Source organism: Opisthocomus hoazin, chromosome 5 (genome assembly GCF_030867145.1).
Source record: "Opisthocomus hoazin isolate bOpiHoa1 chromosome 5, bOpiHoa1.hap1, whole genome shotgun sequence".
Taxonomy (NCBI): Eukaryota; Metazoa; Chordata; class Aves; order Opisthocomiformes; family Opisthocomidae; genus Opisthocomus; species Opisthocomus hoazin.
Window position 1 is genome coordinate 26,704,125 of NC_134418.1, and position 16,765 is coordinate 26,720,889.

The following is a 16,765-nucleotide window of genomic DNA, read 5'->3' on the forward strand; positions in this document are numbered from 1 at the left end:
AGGTACTTCTGTTACTCTCTTCTCTTCTGATCCATCCCTTGACGTACATTCTCAGCGTTTTCCATTGTGCTGGCATTGATGTTTGTCCAGCTCCGTGCTGAGCTGCTTTAGGGGCTAAGGTAAAAAAATTCAATTGCATTCTGCTCCAAACCAACTCAGTGCACCTCACTAGATCACCATAGGTGCCTCACTAGATCATCTTAGGTGTTTTGTCGAATTCCCATGTTGACACAAATTTGGAAACTATGGTGAGAACATGAAGTGATTTGACAATTTTTTTCTGCTACTTTCACAAGCAGATAGTGGGAGTGCAGCACCTGCGGTACTCCAAAGGGATTGGGCTGTGCAGCAGGAAACCGGATGTTGTTCCTTTGTCTGGTGAAATAGATGCTGAAAGTAGGGCTATGAGGATGAAGGTACATAGGGAGACTCGGAGGCTTACTTGGCCTCTGTACAGGCAACACACAGCCACCTAGACACTTAGTGTCACATATTTTGAAGTCTGTCCCGCTGGCATCGTGTGAGATGTAATCACTGCGTATCTGCCCAGTGAGTCCAAAGATGGAGTAGCCTTGCTCTGAGAAGACATAAACAGCATGGGAACAATCTGCAAGTTGATAAATATCTCCTTATGGCCTTGTGTCTACTGCTGTTATGGTGATGGTAATGGAAGGCTTTTAGTACATTTCCATGATTTACCCCTAATTGTCTTAAAATTACTAGTGAACCTGCCTCAGAGGAGTTGAATGTGTTGTGAAATACTGTCATGTGACAATTTCTTCATTTTTGTGGCTTCAGCTTCACTCTGGCACTAACTTTCTGGTACTCATCCTGTGCTTTATTTATCTCATTTTCTCAGCTGGAATAATTTCTTTCTGCTTTGCTGAGCAATACCCTCACTGAGAAATAAGTTAACCCTCTGTGACCAACTTCCTAAGCTTTGCAAGAGTTTGGTGATGCTGCAGTCTTCAGTTTTGATTGAAAAGCTTGAAGATAATGTAGTATGGAAGTTGAATGTGAAAATCAGAGAAATTGTTGAATTTACACAATTCTCAACATACAGCGTAGGTCTTCAGTTGTGAGGCTATGTTTATCCACGCGTTACCCAGCACTAAACATGTTAAATTCCCCAAGCGGTAACAATAACAAAATGGGTAACAACAAAGTTATTCAGTTCACCTTACTGTAGTGTAGTAAAGTCTACCTTCTGCAAAGGCTTTGGATGCAATACGCACAAAGTAAGTGAACTGGTCTGCTCATCGCCTTGCAGCCTAGTCAGACCTACAGCTTAAAACCAACTCACAGCCAGCAGGAAATTCTGGGCAATAGAAAAAAAAGTATGAGTTGCGCCTTTGAAGAAGTTCCGAGTGAGAAAGAGAGTAAGTCTAGAAAGCCAGGTTGCATATACAGAATTAAGAGTTCAGAAAATACTGTTTGATATATAGGAACTTTGAATATTAAGCTGAATGTATGGTACTACCAAGAGGAATAATTAATGATAAAGGAAGTCCACAATGTATTTCCTGCAGTTACCCACTGCTGTGGCTTGCTGAAGTTGATTTAAGACTAGAGGACATTTGGAAGAATGCTGCCTTACTGAGCTCCAAACACAAGTCAGAAAGTCTAATCTAGAGTCAGTAGATGTTTTTTATTTGTCATATAATTAATTATTGATCTGAAAGAATACAAAATATGCACCGTTGTGATATTTTTAAATTAATTGTGTGGGTACATTGTGCAGTGATAGTTGTATGCAATTTAAACCCATCAAGGGGAAAAAAACCCTGCTTTGGCACACAGTACAATAACATATTGAGACAGTGTAGTTTAGTTAGTGAAAGTCAAAGCCTGCATCGGGCTGACATTTATGCTGTGCCCCCAAGGTCATCAGATGTGAGCTCTTTGGCTGTAGTGGAGCAGAAAACCAAAGCAGAGGAGGCATATGTAACCATTGTATTTACTTTAGCAGCACAGTCTCCCATCCTGTTATATGTCAAAGGGAATAATGGTGACAAATCACTGTCGTAAAATCAGTGCTTTCCCTTGCCTGGTGTAGACACAGTTGTTCTGTATTTCTGTTTTTTTACCCTCTCTGTGGACATCAAGTTATGGGAAGGGCTGTGGGAAATATTTTCCTAAAGAATGATTTGTGTGACTGAACAAATATGGGCTTAAATGGGTTATGTGTATCTGCCCTAAAGGTTGATCATCGAGGATCTGATACAAGGATTGAGTGGATAATACCAGTTTATACTTGTTTTTTCCTTTGTATGAAACTGCTGGTTGATGTGGACTTCTCCTTTCTTTCCCACCCTGCCCCCACTTTTCCCAGAGTGACAGTGATTGAGATCCATTGCTGGTCATAAAAACAGCTTTGCTGCTGGTGATTCCTCTTGCATTGGGTTAAGTTTGATCCTTCTACATAAGTGGTTGAATGCTTTTCATTTGCAAGCTTCTTGTTTCAGCCTTTAAAAGAATTCTACAAAACTAGTTTCACACGTGCAGAATGTGCTGAAAAGTTATATTCTTGATAATCATTATGTACAGTGGCTTGTTGACTTGCTTTGTTGCTTACATGCTGGGCTTCTAATTATAACATAATGAACTTTCACAGGAAGAAAGAATAAAAGATAGAATTCATAACTCCCCTAATTTGAGATTTCTGGAGGCCACATTCAGCACACAGGTGAACAACAGAGCTTGCAGCTATTATCTGGTGGTGTATTTTATGGCTAAACCTGTGGCTAACCGAAATGGAAGTGTTTCTTTGAGAGTCTAAAAAGCAAGTTGTACACAAATCTTACTTCTGAGTCTTTGATGCTGAAAACCTATATGCACTTTAAGTTCAGGCTAGTTCCACTGAAGACAACAGAAATACTTGCAGCAAGGATGTTGAACATGCTTGTAGATACTTGCTTGTTTAGGACCTAAAATACCTAATACATTATTCTGCTTGGTTTTTTCTTTGGATTTTTTCCAATGACAGTTATGTTATGTTGTTCATATGGGAAAAAAAATGGTTTTCAGTTTCTGTAGTTAATTCGTTTAGAAAGATTTTTAATGAAACAGAAGCACTTTTAAAACCAGATAAAAAGAAAAATTGTAACTATAATGCATTAACGTATTCAGGATGATTAACATAGTTGCTTCAACACCACTGTTAGGAAAATTGGGTTTCTTTCTTTGATTAAAAATGCAAATGAATGTATGGCATATGTCTAGGAAGCAGCAACATACTAAAGTCTTCAGACGAGCAAAGCTCCATTTGTCACTTTCGATTCTCTGCCGAGTAGGAAAAGCCCATCCTGATGTTCATCTGCAAGTAACAGGAGCTTTGGTCCCTGCAGAGACCTCTGACTGAAACTGAACTCAGAGGCGTTCCTAGAAGTTGTGTTAAGATATTAGGGCCACTTTAGTTTGAGCTGCAGTCCGGCAGCGAGGAGGCCCTTTCATTTTCCTGGTTTAAGTGCATTATTTCGAATGGCACAACAGTGGGCAGTGATGTACTGGAACGAGGTGCTCCAGTTCCAGAGCGGGACCGGGATTTAGGAGCAGAAGCCGTTGGTTCTGTGGAGCTCTCTGCAGTGTTTCTGCTCCCGCGGAGCGCTGTGCTTTCCGTCTGGCACGAACATTTTCAGACATAGTCAGGCCCCGAGAAAATTTCACCAATTGCAGGAAATGAGCTTCATTGTTCTTAAAAGGCGTGAGTCCCCAGAGCGCGTAGCCCTGTTCCCGCTCCCCTCGGAGCGGTCGGCAGACTGACCGTGGTGGGAGGCGAGGTGCTGAAGTGCCACTTAGTGGCTGTGCAGAGCAAATGTTCGGCACTGCGGCAGCTGTGGCAGTTCTCACCTCCCCTGCTGCTGCCTGCCACCAGCAGGGCAATTCCTCGCCTTATCTTGGAGATACTGAAGGCTTCATCTAAGACTGGTTGAGATCTGAGATCGATCAAAAGACCCTCGTGGGCTTTCGATAAGAATTTCAGTGCCGTCATTCCCGTTTTACTTTTTGTTTTCCAAATAGTCCTTTTGAAGTTCTGTTTGGGCTCTCCTTGTGGGGGGTTTTTTTGGCGATAAATGCCTGTAAAAGTGTTGTGATGAATTGGTATTTTACTATGCAGTGAGCTAGCACAAGAACCAACAGTAAGGAAAGGTGCTGTCTCTAGAACTGAAATGCTAGTGTTCCTGGAGTTTATTCTTAGGTATTAAAATTCATAGAACAAGATGCATGCTTAACTGGGGTCAGTGTTTGGCATCAACTGGTGTTCTGGGATGTCTCAGTTCCCCTCAGCAGGATACGTAATAGATGTGAAAACTTTAGCTCTCAGTTGGGTTCTGAGCTTGATACAATATGTTTGTACCTGCATAAGCACCGAAGTTTCTCTTCTATACACTTGCAGGACTTCAGGATATTCTTTACATGTATATTATTAACTCCATAATGAACTAGTTACATCCAGAGGACAGTAAACCTCAAAGTGTATGCATTGGTTGTGTGCAGGCTTCCTTTTTGCTGGGAGGAGATATTCAGTGGGCACTCTGCAGGTAAGCTGTGTACTGCAGAAGGCGTGCTTCCAGTTTTTCTTAAAAATGCAGTTGTTTCCCACCTCCCCCCCTGCCCTGGTTCAGTTTTTGTATTTTAATAGGCTATCCATATGCAAGCAAGGACTGGAAGAGTTAGAAAAGTTCCCAGGAACGTCAAAAAAACAAAACGTAGGTTTCTGATTTATCAGCACATTTCTTGTCAAAGTTACAGAATACAAACTCTGAAAGTCTCGGGATAAATCCCTTCGCACAGCTTGAGACTGCGCACTTCCAACAAGCCATATAAAAACTGCATATGTGACAAATTTTGCTTAGTGGGTAACCCTCAGTAACCTGACTTTTACACACATGCACATTCACAGGCATAACAGTATGTTCTAGAAGCCTTGATACCAGCTTGAGACAGCTCAGCTGCACCTGAATTAGTCCTGAGGTAGTCTCAGCCAGAGTTCAGTCCCGACTGGATTGTGAGTGAAATCAAAGCACGTGTGTGGGGATGATAATATGGATCTGCAATACGAGAATGTAGTACTTCCTTTTTTTTAGCTCTTGCTGTTTGGCTTTTTGCATGTTAGAAACAAACTTGGAAATTGAATTAAAGCTGGCCTACATTCTATTGATAAATGAGGATTGAAACCAACAGGAGACTTGCGACTATTACACCCTGGGGTCAAAGACCCTGCTCAGCTGACTTCTGAGGTTCACTTATTTGGGTCTTTGTGCCTGTGGACACATTCAAATATGTGAGCTTAGCCTCACAAGTTGCTGTGATATCTGAACTTGCCAGATCATCTGAGTGAAGAGTTCAGCTGTCCAGCCCATCCGTCCAGCTGTCTGCAGGTTTCTCCTGGAATGCCAGTATTCCGTGTAGGTATGGGAATACCCAGGAGGGAGGAAGTGGCAGAATTGCCCCTTGATTATTTTATTGTAACTATATTTATTTGTTTCAGTAGCATACCACACATCAAATAATATGTTGGGCTTTATTCCTGAAAATATGTACACATTTCCCAAATTTTACCTACTCCGAGAGTCTTACGTGAAATGACGCAGCTGTCTAGCTTTCTCAGTCGTAAGACATGGTTAAAGAATCCTATAGTGAGGGAATGTGTTCAGTCTGCGTGGATCCGTGGTTGTGGGATCGCTGACTCAGCGCGCCAGGGCTTCTATTGTTATGGCAGAGGAGCGGAAGCGCAGTCAGCACATGTGGCCAAAATGTGCAGTGGTGTCTTACAGGAATACATCCTGAGCCCTTTGAAGCAGTGCAGCTTTATGAAAACCACAAAACAGCCGTAAGGACAAATCCTGTTGCTGTATTTTGAAAGTCTCTGTATTGTGTGTTATATTTCACAAATGTTTTCCAGTGTGTTTTTAGGAGTCAAATGGAATTGGCTTTAAAATAACTGAACGAGGTGTATTGTTTGTAATGAAACCAGAGGCTACAAACTCGTGAACGGAAAGCTAACTGAATTGTGGGGAAAATATTTTTTTCAGATCAGTAGAGACACTGTGTTTGAATCTTGGTTTTAAAGATGGTTTATTGCCTTTTTCTGGCTTTTGCTGTTACTGAAAGATAGTATGACTTAGCCAAAAATATGTAAAAATCAGAAGAGATAATCGACGTCATTGCTAAAGATACACTTGATGAGTTAATAAGCCCTGAAAAAGAGGGTAGGAAGGGGAGAATTAAGAAACAGTAAGTTAAAATTGTGTGCAAGGGAACATTGCTGCTAAAATTTTCTGCTTTTAAGACAGCTGAGAAGGAACATAAATCACCAGCACAACACGGCAGAATAAAAATTGCAAGTAATTTAATAAAAAGGCAGATTTATGTGACAAAATTACCATACATACAAATCATTATATTAGTAGGTTTCCAGCAGGATTCTCAATTCCATGTTACACAGGAAATATCTGGGGGAGGACTGTGCTGCAGCTTGTATTCAAATGAAGGGCGAGAAACAGTGCAGAGTGAGGGCCGGGCGGGTTGCTGCGTGCGCTTCTTAATCGGCTGCGAGGGGCTCCTGCAGTTCTCCCACTGGGATTGTGTCCAAGAGCACTGGAGCAGAGAGGCTTATGATATGAGGGCAACGCTGCAGAAATTAAAATTTCTTCAGCTTGATTCTGGAAAAGAACAGGACAATACGGTATTTGTTTCCGCTTTTTCTTGTCTACGTTTAAGATGCGGAAGGTTATAGCAGCAACTTGGTCTGTGATTTTAGTGGGGCAGGATTGGATCCTTCTCAGATGAATGGCTTTTACACCCACATGCTCATCATATGTAAATTGCAATATAGCTTTATTGACTGTAGGTAAGTTCTGGACTCTACACTTGCTGAGAGATAAACCTGAACTGGTAGTTTTTATTGTTAAGCTCTTTCCAGAAAAAAATGAGAATATTATGGGTTGAGGGTGGAATGGTTAACACTTAAAGTTTTATTCTAGCCGTTGTTTTTTTTTCACTTTACTGAAATGGATGTTGCTTTAGAGTATCTGAACTACAGTAAAAGTCCAGTAGAATCTGTATACTATCTATGGGGATTGCAGCTGAATTTCGTTATGAGAAATCAGTGTGCTTTTGGCATGTATCAATGCTGTTAGAAATAGCTTTATGAAGTTATTAAGTTGTGGAGAATGGAGAATACTGGCTACTTTTCATGGCTCTCCATACTGTGGAATTCAATATACTTTCCTAATCTCCTCCTGGTGCAATTGAAGTACACAAAATAATATGCTTAGGGTGGTGGGACTATTTTTATGTTTATAGTAATTATGTGAACAAAGAGCTAGGCTATAACTCTGTAAAATTATGCATGCAAATGTATTCTGTAATTTTGACAAGAAATATGCTGATAAATCAGAACTTTGAGGTTTACTGTCCTCTGGAAGTAACTAGTTCATTATGGAGTTAATAATATACATGTAAAGAATATCCTGAAGTCCTGCAAGTTTATAGAAGAGAAAGTTCAGTCCTTATGCAGATACAAACATATTGTATCAAGCTCAGAACCCAACTGGGTTTATAGAGATCTGATCGGGTGATCACAATTGGATCACTCAGCAGTGCGCATTTGATCTTGATCAAACACAGACGTATGATCATGTTTGAGCGGAATTAGTCAGAACCCATGGGAAAGTTCCTGATGGCTTTAAGCTTTTTTTTTTTTTTTTGCTGTCTGTGGGAAGACAGAAGATACTCAGTCCAGCATAAAGCTTGCCAATCCAAAGTTTACTCATCAATGTTTTTGGAAGTGGTTGAAGTGGCAGGATGATTTCAGTCCACATGAGCGTTTTGCATCAGATGGCCTTAATGTTTATGAACAGGCACTGAGACCCTAAAGCTGGATTGCGTTTGTTGTTGCACGGATTACATACAGCCTCAGTTACCTCTCTTTCTTTCCCTGTAATGTTGCTTTTCCTCTGTACCTGGATTTTGTGGGTAACTTTGGCATGCATTGTGTTTGTTGGTCAGATACTGTACATCTGAAAGTGTCCTCTTATCAGCTTCTCCTCCTGTAGCCAGCTGCAGGTGTTGAAGGTAAAGCTACTTTTTGCTGGGTTTAGATTGTCTGTAACGTTCATCCTCATGCAAAGAAAGGTCCCTTACGAGTTGATGGGTTTCACATTCCATAAGTAGTATTTTCTCCAGTCCCTTGTTTGATTAAGGACTTCACCAAAACCTTTCTACTCTGAACTTCCTGAATCAAATGCTAAGAGATGTTTCTTTCCATTCGAAATACTTGACTGGTCAGCCCAGCATCTACTATCGCTTTATAATAGGGCATGAGAAAAATCCATTCTCTCTAGATAGACCTTTTCCAAGGAAAAAAAGAACACCTGAACACTGCTTTGTCCAAAACAGACCCACAGTGAAGAATCTTAAGATAATGGTAGCAACTAGGAAATCGTTTTATCATCTGATACTCTCATGACCTTACTCTAGTTGATCTAACCTTTCCTGCAGGACAGCACTTGCCCAAGGAGGACTTCAGTCCACTGTCAGCTCAGCAACGTGTCTCTTGGGCTCTTGTGCTTCTCTCCTACATGGTGTAGGACCACCTTTCCCTTCACAGATCCCTCCTTCCCTTAGTCCTCTTGCTGAGACCCAGGATCCCGAAGGTGCCTCAGCACATGGTAACCCTCTTATGCTCTGACACTGTTGGAGAGAGGATGGATACTGCTGGTAGGGAAGAGGACAGATAACCCATCACCAATGCTGCTTTCCATTCCTGATCGGGAAATGCTAATGTCACTTGAATCAAAGCATTTTAGCAGTTGCAAATTTTGTGGCTGAAGAGACAATCATATAAAGGCTAAAACCTACAGGAGAGGTTGGAAAGGGCTCCACTGCCGAGTTGGCGCCCAGCGCTCTGGTGGGGAATTGTTCTCCTCCATCTGCCACACAGGCAGTGAATTGCCCGTTATCTCTGGGCTCCAGCCCAGTGTCTGGAGATTTTCATGTCTGCTGTGGGTTAGCAGATAGCCAAAACACTTGAGGCTACACTTCTGACTCACTAGCGGTGCAAAGAAGGTTACCCAAAAAGTTGTTTGCCGAGTATCTGGAAACCACGAAGAAAGTCATCCCATTTTCTTTGGCGAGAACGGGATTTCATCTTTAGGGTGGATGTGCAACGCAGGGCAGTGGGCTCTTGTGCACTCTGCTGGTCAGTGGCTAGCTGTCAGGTCTTGCTGTTGTCTCTCATTGGGGGCTGATGCAGGTCTTGTTCGGTAAGGTAGTTTGGTTTTATGATTAATCTTTTATTTTGTATTGAGAAAAAAGGAGTTTGCTTATAATTTAGTCAAAAGACATAACAAAGCTCACTTTTCTTCACCACACTATCTTTTCAGAAGGCAGCTAATCAGGCTTGATCAAGTCTTTGGATAGCATGAAATCCAGAGGATTTTTTTACTCTTTTCCTTCAGTGGATCCAGATGAACCATTTGTCTCATCTTGCATCATATGGAGGTGTCATAAATGCGTGGGGTTTCCTGAAATAGACACCTTTGTTTTGGTATCTTATAATACAGCTATATCTAATAATCAAAAGATTGTTACATTTTCAATTCACATGACAAACAGTACTCTCACAGTAGTTACTTTCTTTTTCCTCTGATAAAGGAGAAACGGTCTAGCCTGCTGTGTGGAATTGGAAGGGATGAGACAAGACTCAAAGAAATCCTAATGAACAGTGAAAACTAAGTAACAAAGGATAAAAATTGTGGGTGTTTTTAAATAAACGCCAAATAATGGACACTCGTAATTACAGTCATATTCATTTCTTGCATTTTTTCAACTGAATTTTCAAAGACCTGCTTGTGTACAGAGAAAGAAGAGAGAAATGAAACTTGTAACAGTGAACGTGGGCAGAGGGGTTAATTCATGAGATGTATAGCTGCCGAAACATGTTTAAGTACAATTCAGAGGAAAAACCTTCAAAAGGGAGTGGGGTTTGCTGTAAAACCACCACCAAAGTTAACACAAAAGCAACAGGAGAGGCCAGTTCTTGGGTACAATAGTTGTGGCTGTACCCTTAATGCAGCTTCTTGTGAGACTTAATTCATCTGTGATATGCTGTGAAGACTCTTAAAAATATTTACAGCAATTAAACCTGAAGAAAGCCAAAATCAGAGAAAAATGAGTCAGAAAATATTCCTCTTTTGAGTTAAAAGGTAGATTGTAGTCTCCTTTCTTCTTCGTATTTCCTTGTCTCTCACATCTCTCTCCTTATCTCCAAAGGGTTTCTTTTAATATGGAGAGCTTTGTTAGAGGAGAAATAGTGCGGGTATTTGTGTATGTGTAAATTTGTGAAGGACATCTGTAAAACTAAAAGATCATCTTTCTGACGATGTAAGCTTTAAGTTGTGGCTTTGAAGTATTTTAATTGCTACTATTTTAAAAACAGCCACAAATATCTTTCCAATATTTTCCATGATAACATGGAATTGTTCATAGGAATGAAGGTTTTCTTTTGTTTTTTAGAAGATCATACACTTAGATAAGATGGTGGCAAGTGCTACTTACTGTTTATGCAATACAGATGTCATTCCCTGGCCCTGAATTTTTCCATTTACCCAAAATGGATATATAGTATTTTTGGAGAGACAGTTATTTGCACAAGCCAACTTAAAATAGAAAAATACAGAGGTTCTGTTTTTAGAAAGTTGAACATCCTGAAAAATGAATGCAGTTATTGTTCCTACTACATTGCTAAATCTATCTGGTTTTGGAAGGTGAGCAACACTGAGTGACCTTTTCATTTATGCTGAAGAATTTCCTGCATTACCAAACATTTTTATATCTGAACACTTAAGCCTAGCTGCCAGCTGTTTCCCAAATGCCAATGAGTGCCCACTCCTCCTTCCCTCAAGGCTGGCAGATACCATCTCCATTTAACAGATGCAGTAAAGCAGAGCGACTGGTGAAGTAGCATGCCTGAAAGTCATGTTAGCAGCAGAAGCTGGAATCGATTTGCTGTTGCGCTGTCTCCTCAGTGTCTTCACCACAAGACCAGTCTTCCTCTCGGTCCTATAGAAGCTTGTAGAAGGTTTCAGAGCGCATTTAAAATCATAAAACTTCACTATAACAATTGCGTGCAACAGGTTTCGGAGCTAAGCGGTGTGAAGTAACACACTGGGGATGGCTCTCCGAGCCAGTTGCAGTCAGGGAGAGACGCCAGATGCCCTGACTGACATCAGCGTTTAATGCGGACTCAGAGGAGATGTGTGCATTGTTAGTTTAAAACGGTGGAAGGGTGCCAGTCAGGAAGGGGGAGCTGGAAAAACTCCCAAGCAGGCAGGATCTCCTCAGAGAAAGGGGAAGAAGTAATTGCGTAGAAATAATATTGTTCACAGTCAGCGTTAGAGAAATGCAACTCTAATGCTACCACTGAATAGTGGATATACTGTGCAGCTATCAGCAGCACGTAATGAGGAACATTCCGCCCTGCTCTTGCCCTCAGTTGCTCTATGAAATACAAGCAGACCTAGTGCCACACTTCAGATTGTAATACTTCTAGTGTTCTTGTATGGTGCCTAGTTTAAAGCCCTGAGAACGGGTGTCATTTATTCGTGTGTGTGCTCTATACATCATGAACAGTAGCAGCAGTGAAAATTTCTTCCCTCTATCGTGCCAGTAAACCTTCAGAGACCACCACCAGAGTGAGTGCCCATCATATTTAGTCATTTATTTGGCTTATGGCTAAGAACATCCATGCAATCAAACTGCCCGTGGCTGCTATCGTAATGACAGAACAAGCCATTGGCCATCCTTGTGAATCACCTCTATGTTAACCTGTAGAGTGACTAGAAAATGGATCTCTGTTCTCCTCCTATGAAAATATGCAATGTGTTTGTTCTGGTTTTAGTTCCAGAAACTGTAGTGTAGGTTGTAAGTTGCTTAAAAGCCAGGTCCAGGGAGGCTTTGAGCTCTCCAACCATGAGAAGATCACTGTAAGTTGCACACTGGTTTATTAGCTCGTATCAGTTATTATTTGGTGGCTCCCTGGCAAATGTTGCTCAGGAAAAGGATTTAAAATTCCCACATCAAATTTCTTCGCTTGATTATCGGTATGTCTCTGAGCTAGCCAACAAAACTGGTCAAGACTTAATTTCACAGATAGGTAAACTAGTGTTTAGCTAGAGATTGCCAACATCCAGTGGCAGCAGATTTCCCCAGTCCCACCACTGCCAGCTGCGCTGGGCCGTGGCACTGCCGGGCTGGGTGTGCCGTGCGGCGCCCTGGCTCACACGTCCACGGCAGCTGGGTACCTCCATTCTCAGACTGTCAGTGATGCGCTGGCCATGACAGAGGCACCACGCTTCGCTGGCACAATCCTTTGTTCTGGGTGGGTGTTACTGTTCTGCATCAGCGTTCTGGTCTGTTGTTCTGCGACTCTCCGTCCCTTGGGAGGAAGCGGATGGAAGCATCACGCTTCGGTACCGTGGGTGCCGCCGGTACGACCTGGGCAGAACTGCTTTCGTGTCGCCCCCTGAGCCCGCCATGGCCTGTTACCACACACACCGCTAGCGCTACGACGGTCACCAGTGCAGCGTTCGGAGGTGGTGCGGCTCTCAGCACCTGCCGCGCTTGCTTTGCATGAACCAGCATCTTGCGGTCTGGGGGAGGGGCTGGAACTGCCCCTTTTCTGCCCCAGTGAGCTGCAAGGTTGGCTCTGCTTCTCCCCAGCCCATGGGCATGGGTGCCACTCTCGCACTCCCGTGGGCAGTTAATAACTTAGGTGAGTGGGACAGCGTCGGCTCTAAACCCGGAGATTATTCCTTCAGCCCTGGGCTTGCAAGTGCATGCGGGACACTCTGCCAGCGGGGTGGCTGTCCTGGTGGGAGCATCTCTGGGCAAAGCAAAGAGCTGGGTTTGGCACTTCGACACCTGACTTTGAGCGGTTGAATTGTGTTGGGAGGAAGTGCGGAGCAGACCCCCACGCTTTCCTGGTACAATTTTGCAAATCGAGTTCTTCACTTTGCTTCTATGAGGTGATGGAAAATAAAGGGCTTTTTGTTCTGGGCCCAGTGGATTATATCCTGTGAAATCCAAGCCTTTTTTTTTTTTTTTTTGCTAGTTCACAGAATCACAGAATGTTCGGGGGTCATCTAGTCCAACCCCCCTGCCGAAGCAGGGTCGCCTACAGCAGGCTGCACAGGACCTTGTCCAGGCGGGTCTTGAATATCTCCAGAGAAGGAGACTCCACAACCTCCCTGGGCAGCCTGTTCCAGTGCTCCGTCACCCTCAGATGGAAGAAGTTCTTCCTCATGTTCAGAGGGAACTTCCTGTGCTTCAGTTTGTGCCCATTGCCCCTTGTCCTGTCGCTGGGCACCACTGAAAAGAGTTTGGCCCCATCCTCCTGACACCCACCCTTTAGACATTTATAGGCATTTATAAGATCCCCTCTCAGCCTTCTCTTCTTCAGGCTAAACAAGCCCAGCTCCCTCAGCCTTTACTCATAGGAGAGATGCTCCAGTTCCTTCATCATCCTCATAGCCCTCCGCTGGACTCTCTCCAGTAGCTCCTCATGTTTTTTGAACTGGGGAGCCCAGAACTGGACACAGCACTCCAGATGAGGCCTCACTAGGGCAGAGTAGAGGGGGAGGAGAACCTCCCTCACCCTGCTGGCCACACTCCTCTTGATGCATCCCAGGATGCCATTGGCCTTCTTGGCAGCCAGGGCACACTGCTGGCTCATGGTCAACTTGTCATCCAAGTTCCGTGCCCTTCCTCCAGACTGAGGAAGATGAGTTGTTATGAGGCAGCCCTCCAGCCACCGAGCTGGGCTGTGCGCTCGCAGGCAGCCAGCTGCAGTGACAACAGGAACGAGCACCTCGCCTGTCCAGGTGGCAGGTGACATCCCTCGGCCCGCCACAGACGTGCCAACCAGCGCCATACCGGTTTGTTAGTTCTCTTCTTCGACAGCGAGTTTCTGGAAGCAGCGCGTGGTGTTGGATGCCGCTGGCTGAGGCGGGCGGCGAGCCTGGCTGGCGCGTAACGCGCCGCGGTGTTTTCAGACAGGTGGCTTCCGCTCGGCCGTTCCATGCCGAGCCGCGACTCCGACGCCGGGGGTTCCGTTGGCTTCCAGCAGTCGCGAATCCTGCCCTGGGCGCTGGGCGGCCTAGAGGGGCTGGGGCCGCCTCCCGCTCCCCTCCCGCCGGGCCCGGGCAGGCGGGGGCGGAGCGCGGCGGGGCGGGACGCGGCCCCCGGCCCTCCCCGGAGCGCAGAGCTCGCGTTCCGCCGGCTGCGGGGCAGCTTCGGGCTCTGCTTCCCGGCGCATGAGGCGGAGCGGGGCGGCCGCAGCCCGCAGGATGTCACCGTTGTTCGGCTGGGTGGCCAAGGTAGGCGGCGCCGGGTCCGGCCGCGGGGCCTGCGGGTGTTCGCGGCTCGGAGGGGAGCGGAGCGGAGCGGAGCCGAGCCCGGCGGCGGTGTGCGCGGCCGGGAGGGGAGGCGCGGTGGCGGCCAGCAGTTAGCGGCAGGCCGGCACAGCTGGCGGCTGGGCCGGGGTTAAGGCTGCAGCTGCGGGGCCGGCGGGAGGTGCGCGGTGCCCGCCGTCCGCTGCAGTCCGGCAGTGCTGGGGGCTCCGGGGGGCGGGAAACGGCCCTCCCGCCTTCCTGTCGGGCTTCTGTCTGGTGTGCGTCGTACTCTGAGCTGGTGAAGAGCAAGAATCTGGCTTCTGATGGGAGACTGACTTGTTTGAGTATGGCAAGGCGTGTGTCCTGCTGGCCTCTGTGCCTTCAGATGGGTTTTCCGCTGTAGCTGTGAATCTACACACGGATGCGAAGCAGTAGAGGTGGTTAAAGAAATCTAGAGCATGGTTTTTAGCTGATGTTTCAAAATATTTTTTTTTTCCCAAAGTAACAGGCATTCCAAATTTAAAATCAGCTGTGTGTGATATTCAGTTATAAGGCACAGTAGAAAGTGTAGAAGAGTACAAGTGTGTGAAACAGCTCTAAGACAGGCAAGAATTGGGGGTTCCTTGGGGGAATTATCTGGGGAAAAAAGACTTTGTCCTGAAGTTTAACAGGCAGCCTAGCCTACTAGGCAGACCACATAAAACCTGGTTCGCCCTCCTGTTTTGGCAGGTGTAAATGGTCAGTTGCTCAATCACTGCTGTGCATCCCTCTCCTGAATATGTAACAGGTGAAATACCTAACCTGGGAAGACAACAGGAGGGAAAGTGCTTGAGGTGTGACAGTGTTACCTTTGTTCAGGTTCTGAGATACAAGGGTGTGCTCTGTTCTGTCTTAAAAGGACCCTGCTTGATATTAGTCTTGCCCCGAAAAATACAAATGTATCCTTTCCTCTTCCCACTTGGCTTTTTTCTCTGTTTAAAGAGCTACCAGGTGGAGCGCTCTTTGAAGTAGTTCCCTCTCCCATCACCACTGTGGCTCTGTCTCGTGGGTGGCGTAAGGCCTGATTTGCCTTGTTATCCGAGGGAATGATACTGGCTGATTTCCATGCTGACTTTTACAAACGTGCCAGTCTCCTATACAGGTGGCTGCTGTCAAAAATAAGCGATGCTGGCTGAGTAAATACTTCAGGGATGCCACCAAGGGGTGGCCTGTTTCCCCTGCTCGTTGTTCACTTGTCAGCTGGACAAAGCAGCTAGTCAGAGGGGAGTTAGTCTTGGAGGAGGTACAAGGCAGAACTTGTAGCGCACAGACCTGGCCACGTTTTTAGAGAGAGTAACAGAAGCTCTTGCAGAAACACACTTCAACTCTGCTTTCAGGAGTGGTTTCTAGGCTTTCAGAACTAATTATTGTAATGCTGGTTCCTCGCAAGTGCTTAGTTTTATTTTTTTAATGGCCATTAATCATCAGTGCTAGTTTGGGAGGGAAAGCAAAGCACTGTATTTACAAATATAAAATGAGGCTTGTTAACGGAGAGAGCTTTCCTGCCTGCCAAAATCTGATCAGTAAAAATGTAGGAACTACTGCTGTGGGCTTTCAACACAAATGCAAGCCTTTCCAGTTTTTATAAGATGGTGGCCCGTTCCAGAACAGGGAGCGACTGCAAGACTTGCGGGGCAGGAAACTGCCCCCCTTGAAACAAAGCTGCCTCCCTGCATCTGTTGCTTAAAAACGAGTGACTCCCCCATCCAGTAACGTGAGTGCTTAGCGTCACTGTGCAGGTCCCCAGGCCCACAAATGCTTGTAAGTGAAGTGCTATAAAATTGGTCTCTAGCATTTTTATAAACATTGCCTTTTAATATGTCTTCATTACAGGTTTTTACATGCTGTTTTACCCAGCTCGTCTCCTACCTACATGCAAGCTCCTTGGGGATGAGTTCTGTGGTGGTGCCAGGCCAGGTCGAGGGGCCTGTTCTGGGCTGGAATATAAAGCCCTGCTTTGAGTCTTATGTGGGTTGGCGTTGCCCACGCTGGCCATGCGGATGCTGGCGAAACCACTTGAATGATGGCTCAGTGGATAATGAACTCTGAAGTACTGACTTGTTTTAGTCTCCTAAAATTAATTAAATAAAAAAAATAGTTATACCTGTTTTTCCTGCATGGTTTTATACAAAGTCAGACAACTGACTTCAGGGAAACCTTTGACTAAGCACCTTAAAACATAGTTTGTTGAAAGGCAAACGAACTTTGTACTGTTGTGGGTAGACAATGCAGTCACTTTTATAGATACACAGAGATATTGTAATCTATATTCAGTTTAGTTCACTGCAATAACCATTGCTGAAAGTGAAGAAATCATTTTGGAGTCAAAA

At 44.8% G+C, this 16,765-nt stretch overlaps 1 protein-coding gene across 7 annotated transcripts in view; it reads left to right on the forward strand.

The window, feature by feature from the left end:
• TBC1D1 (TBC1 domain family member 1) overlaps positions 1-16,765 on the forward strand; it is a 116,684-nt gene that overhangs the window by 18,439 nt on the left and 81,480 nt on the right. Inside the window, exon 1 of one of the 7 annotated variants that reach the window (XM_075420691.1) lies at positions 14,275-14,381. The exons of the other annotated variants lie outside the window; for them this stretch is intronic. Within the exon in view, the coding sequence (XP_075276806.1) occupies positions 14,319-14,381 (63 nt within the window). The 5' untranslated portion in view covers positions 14,275-14,318. Of the gene's footprint in view, positions 1-14,274; positions 14,382-16,765 lie in introns of those variants that run through there. 7 annotated transcript variants of the gene reach the window in all.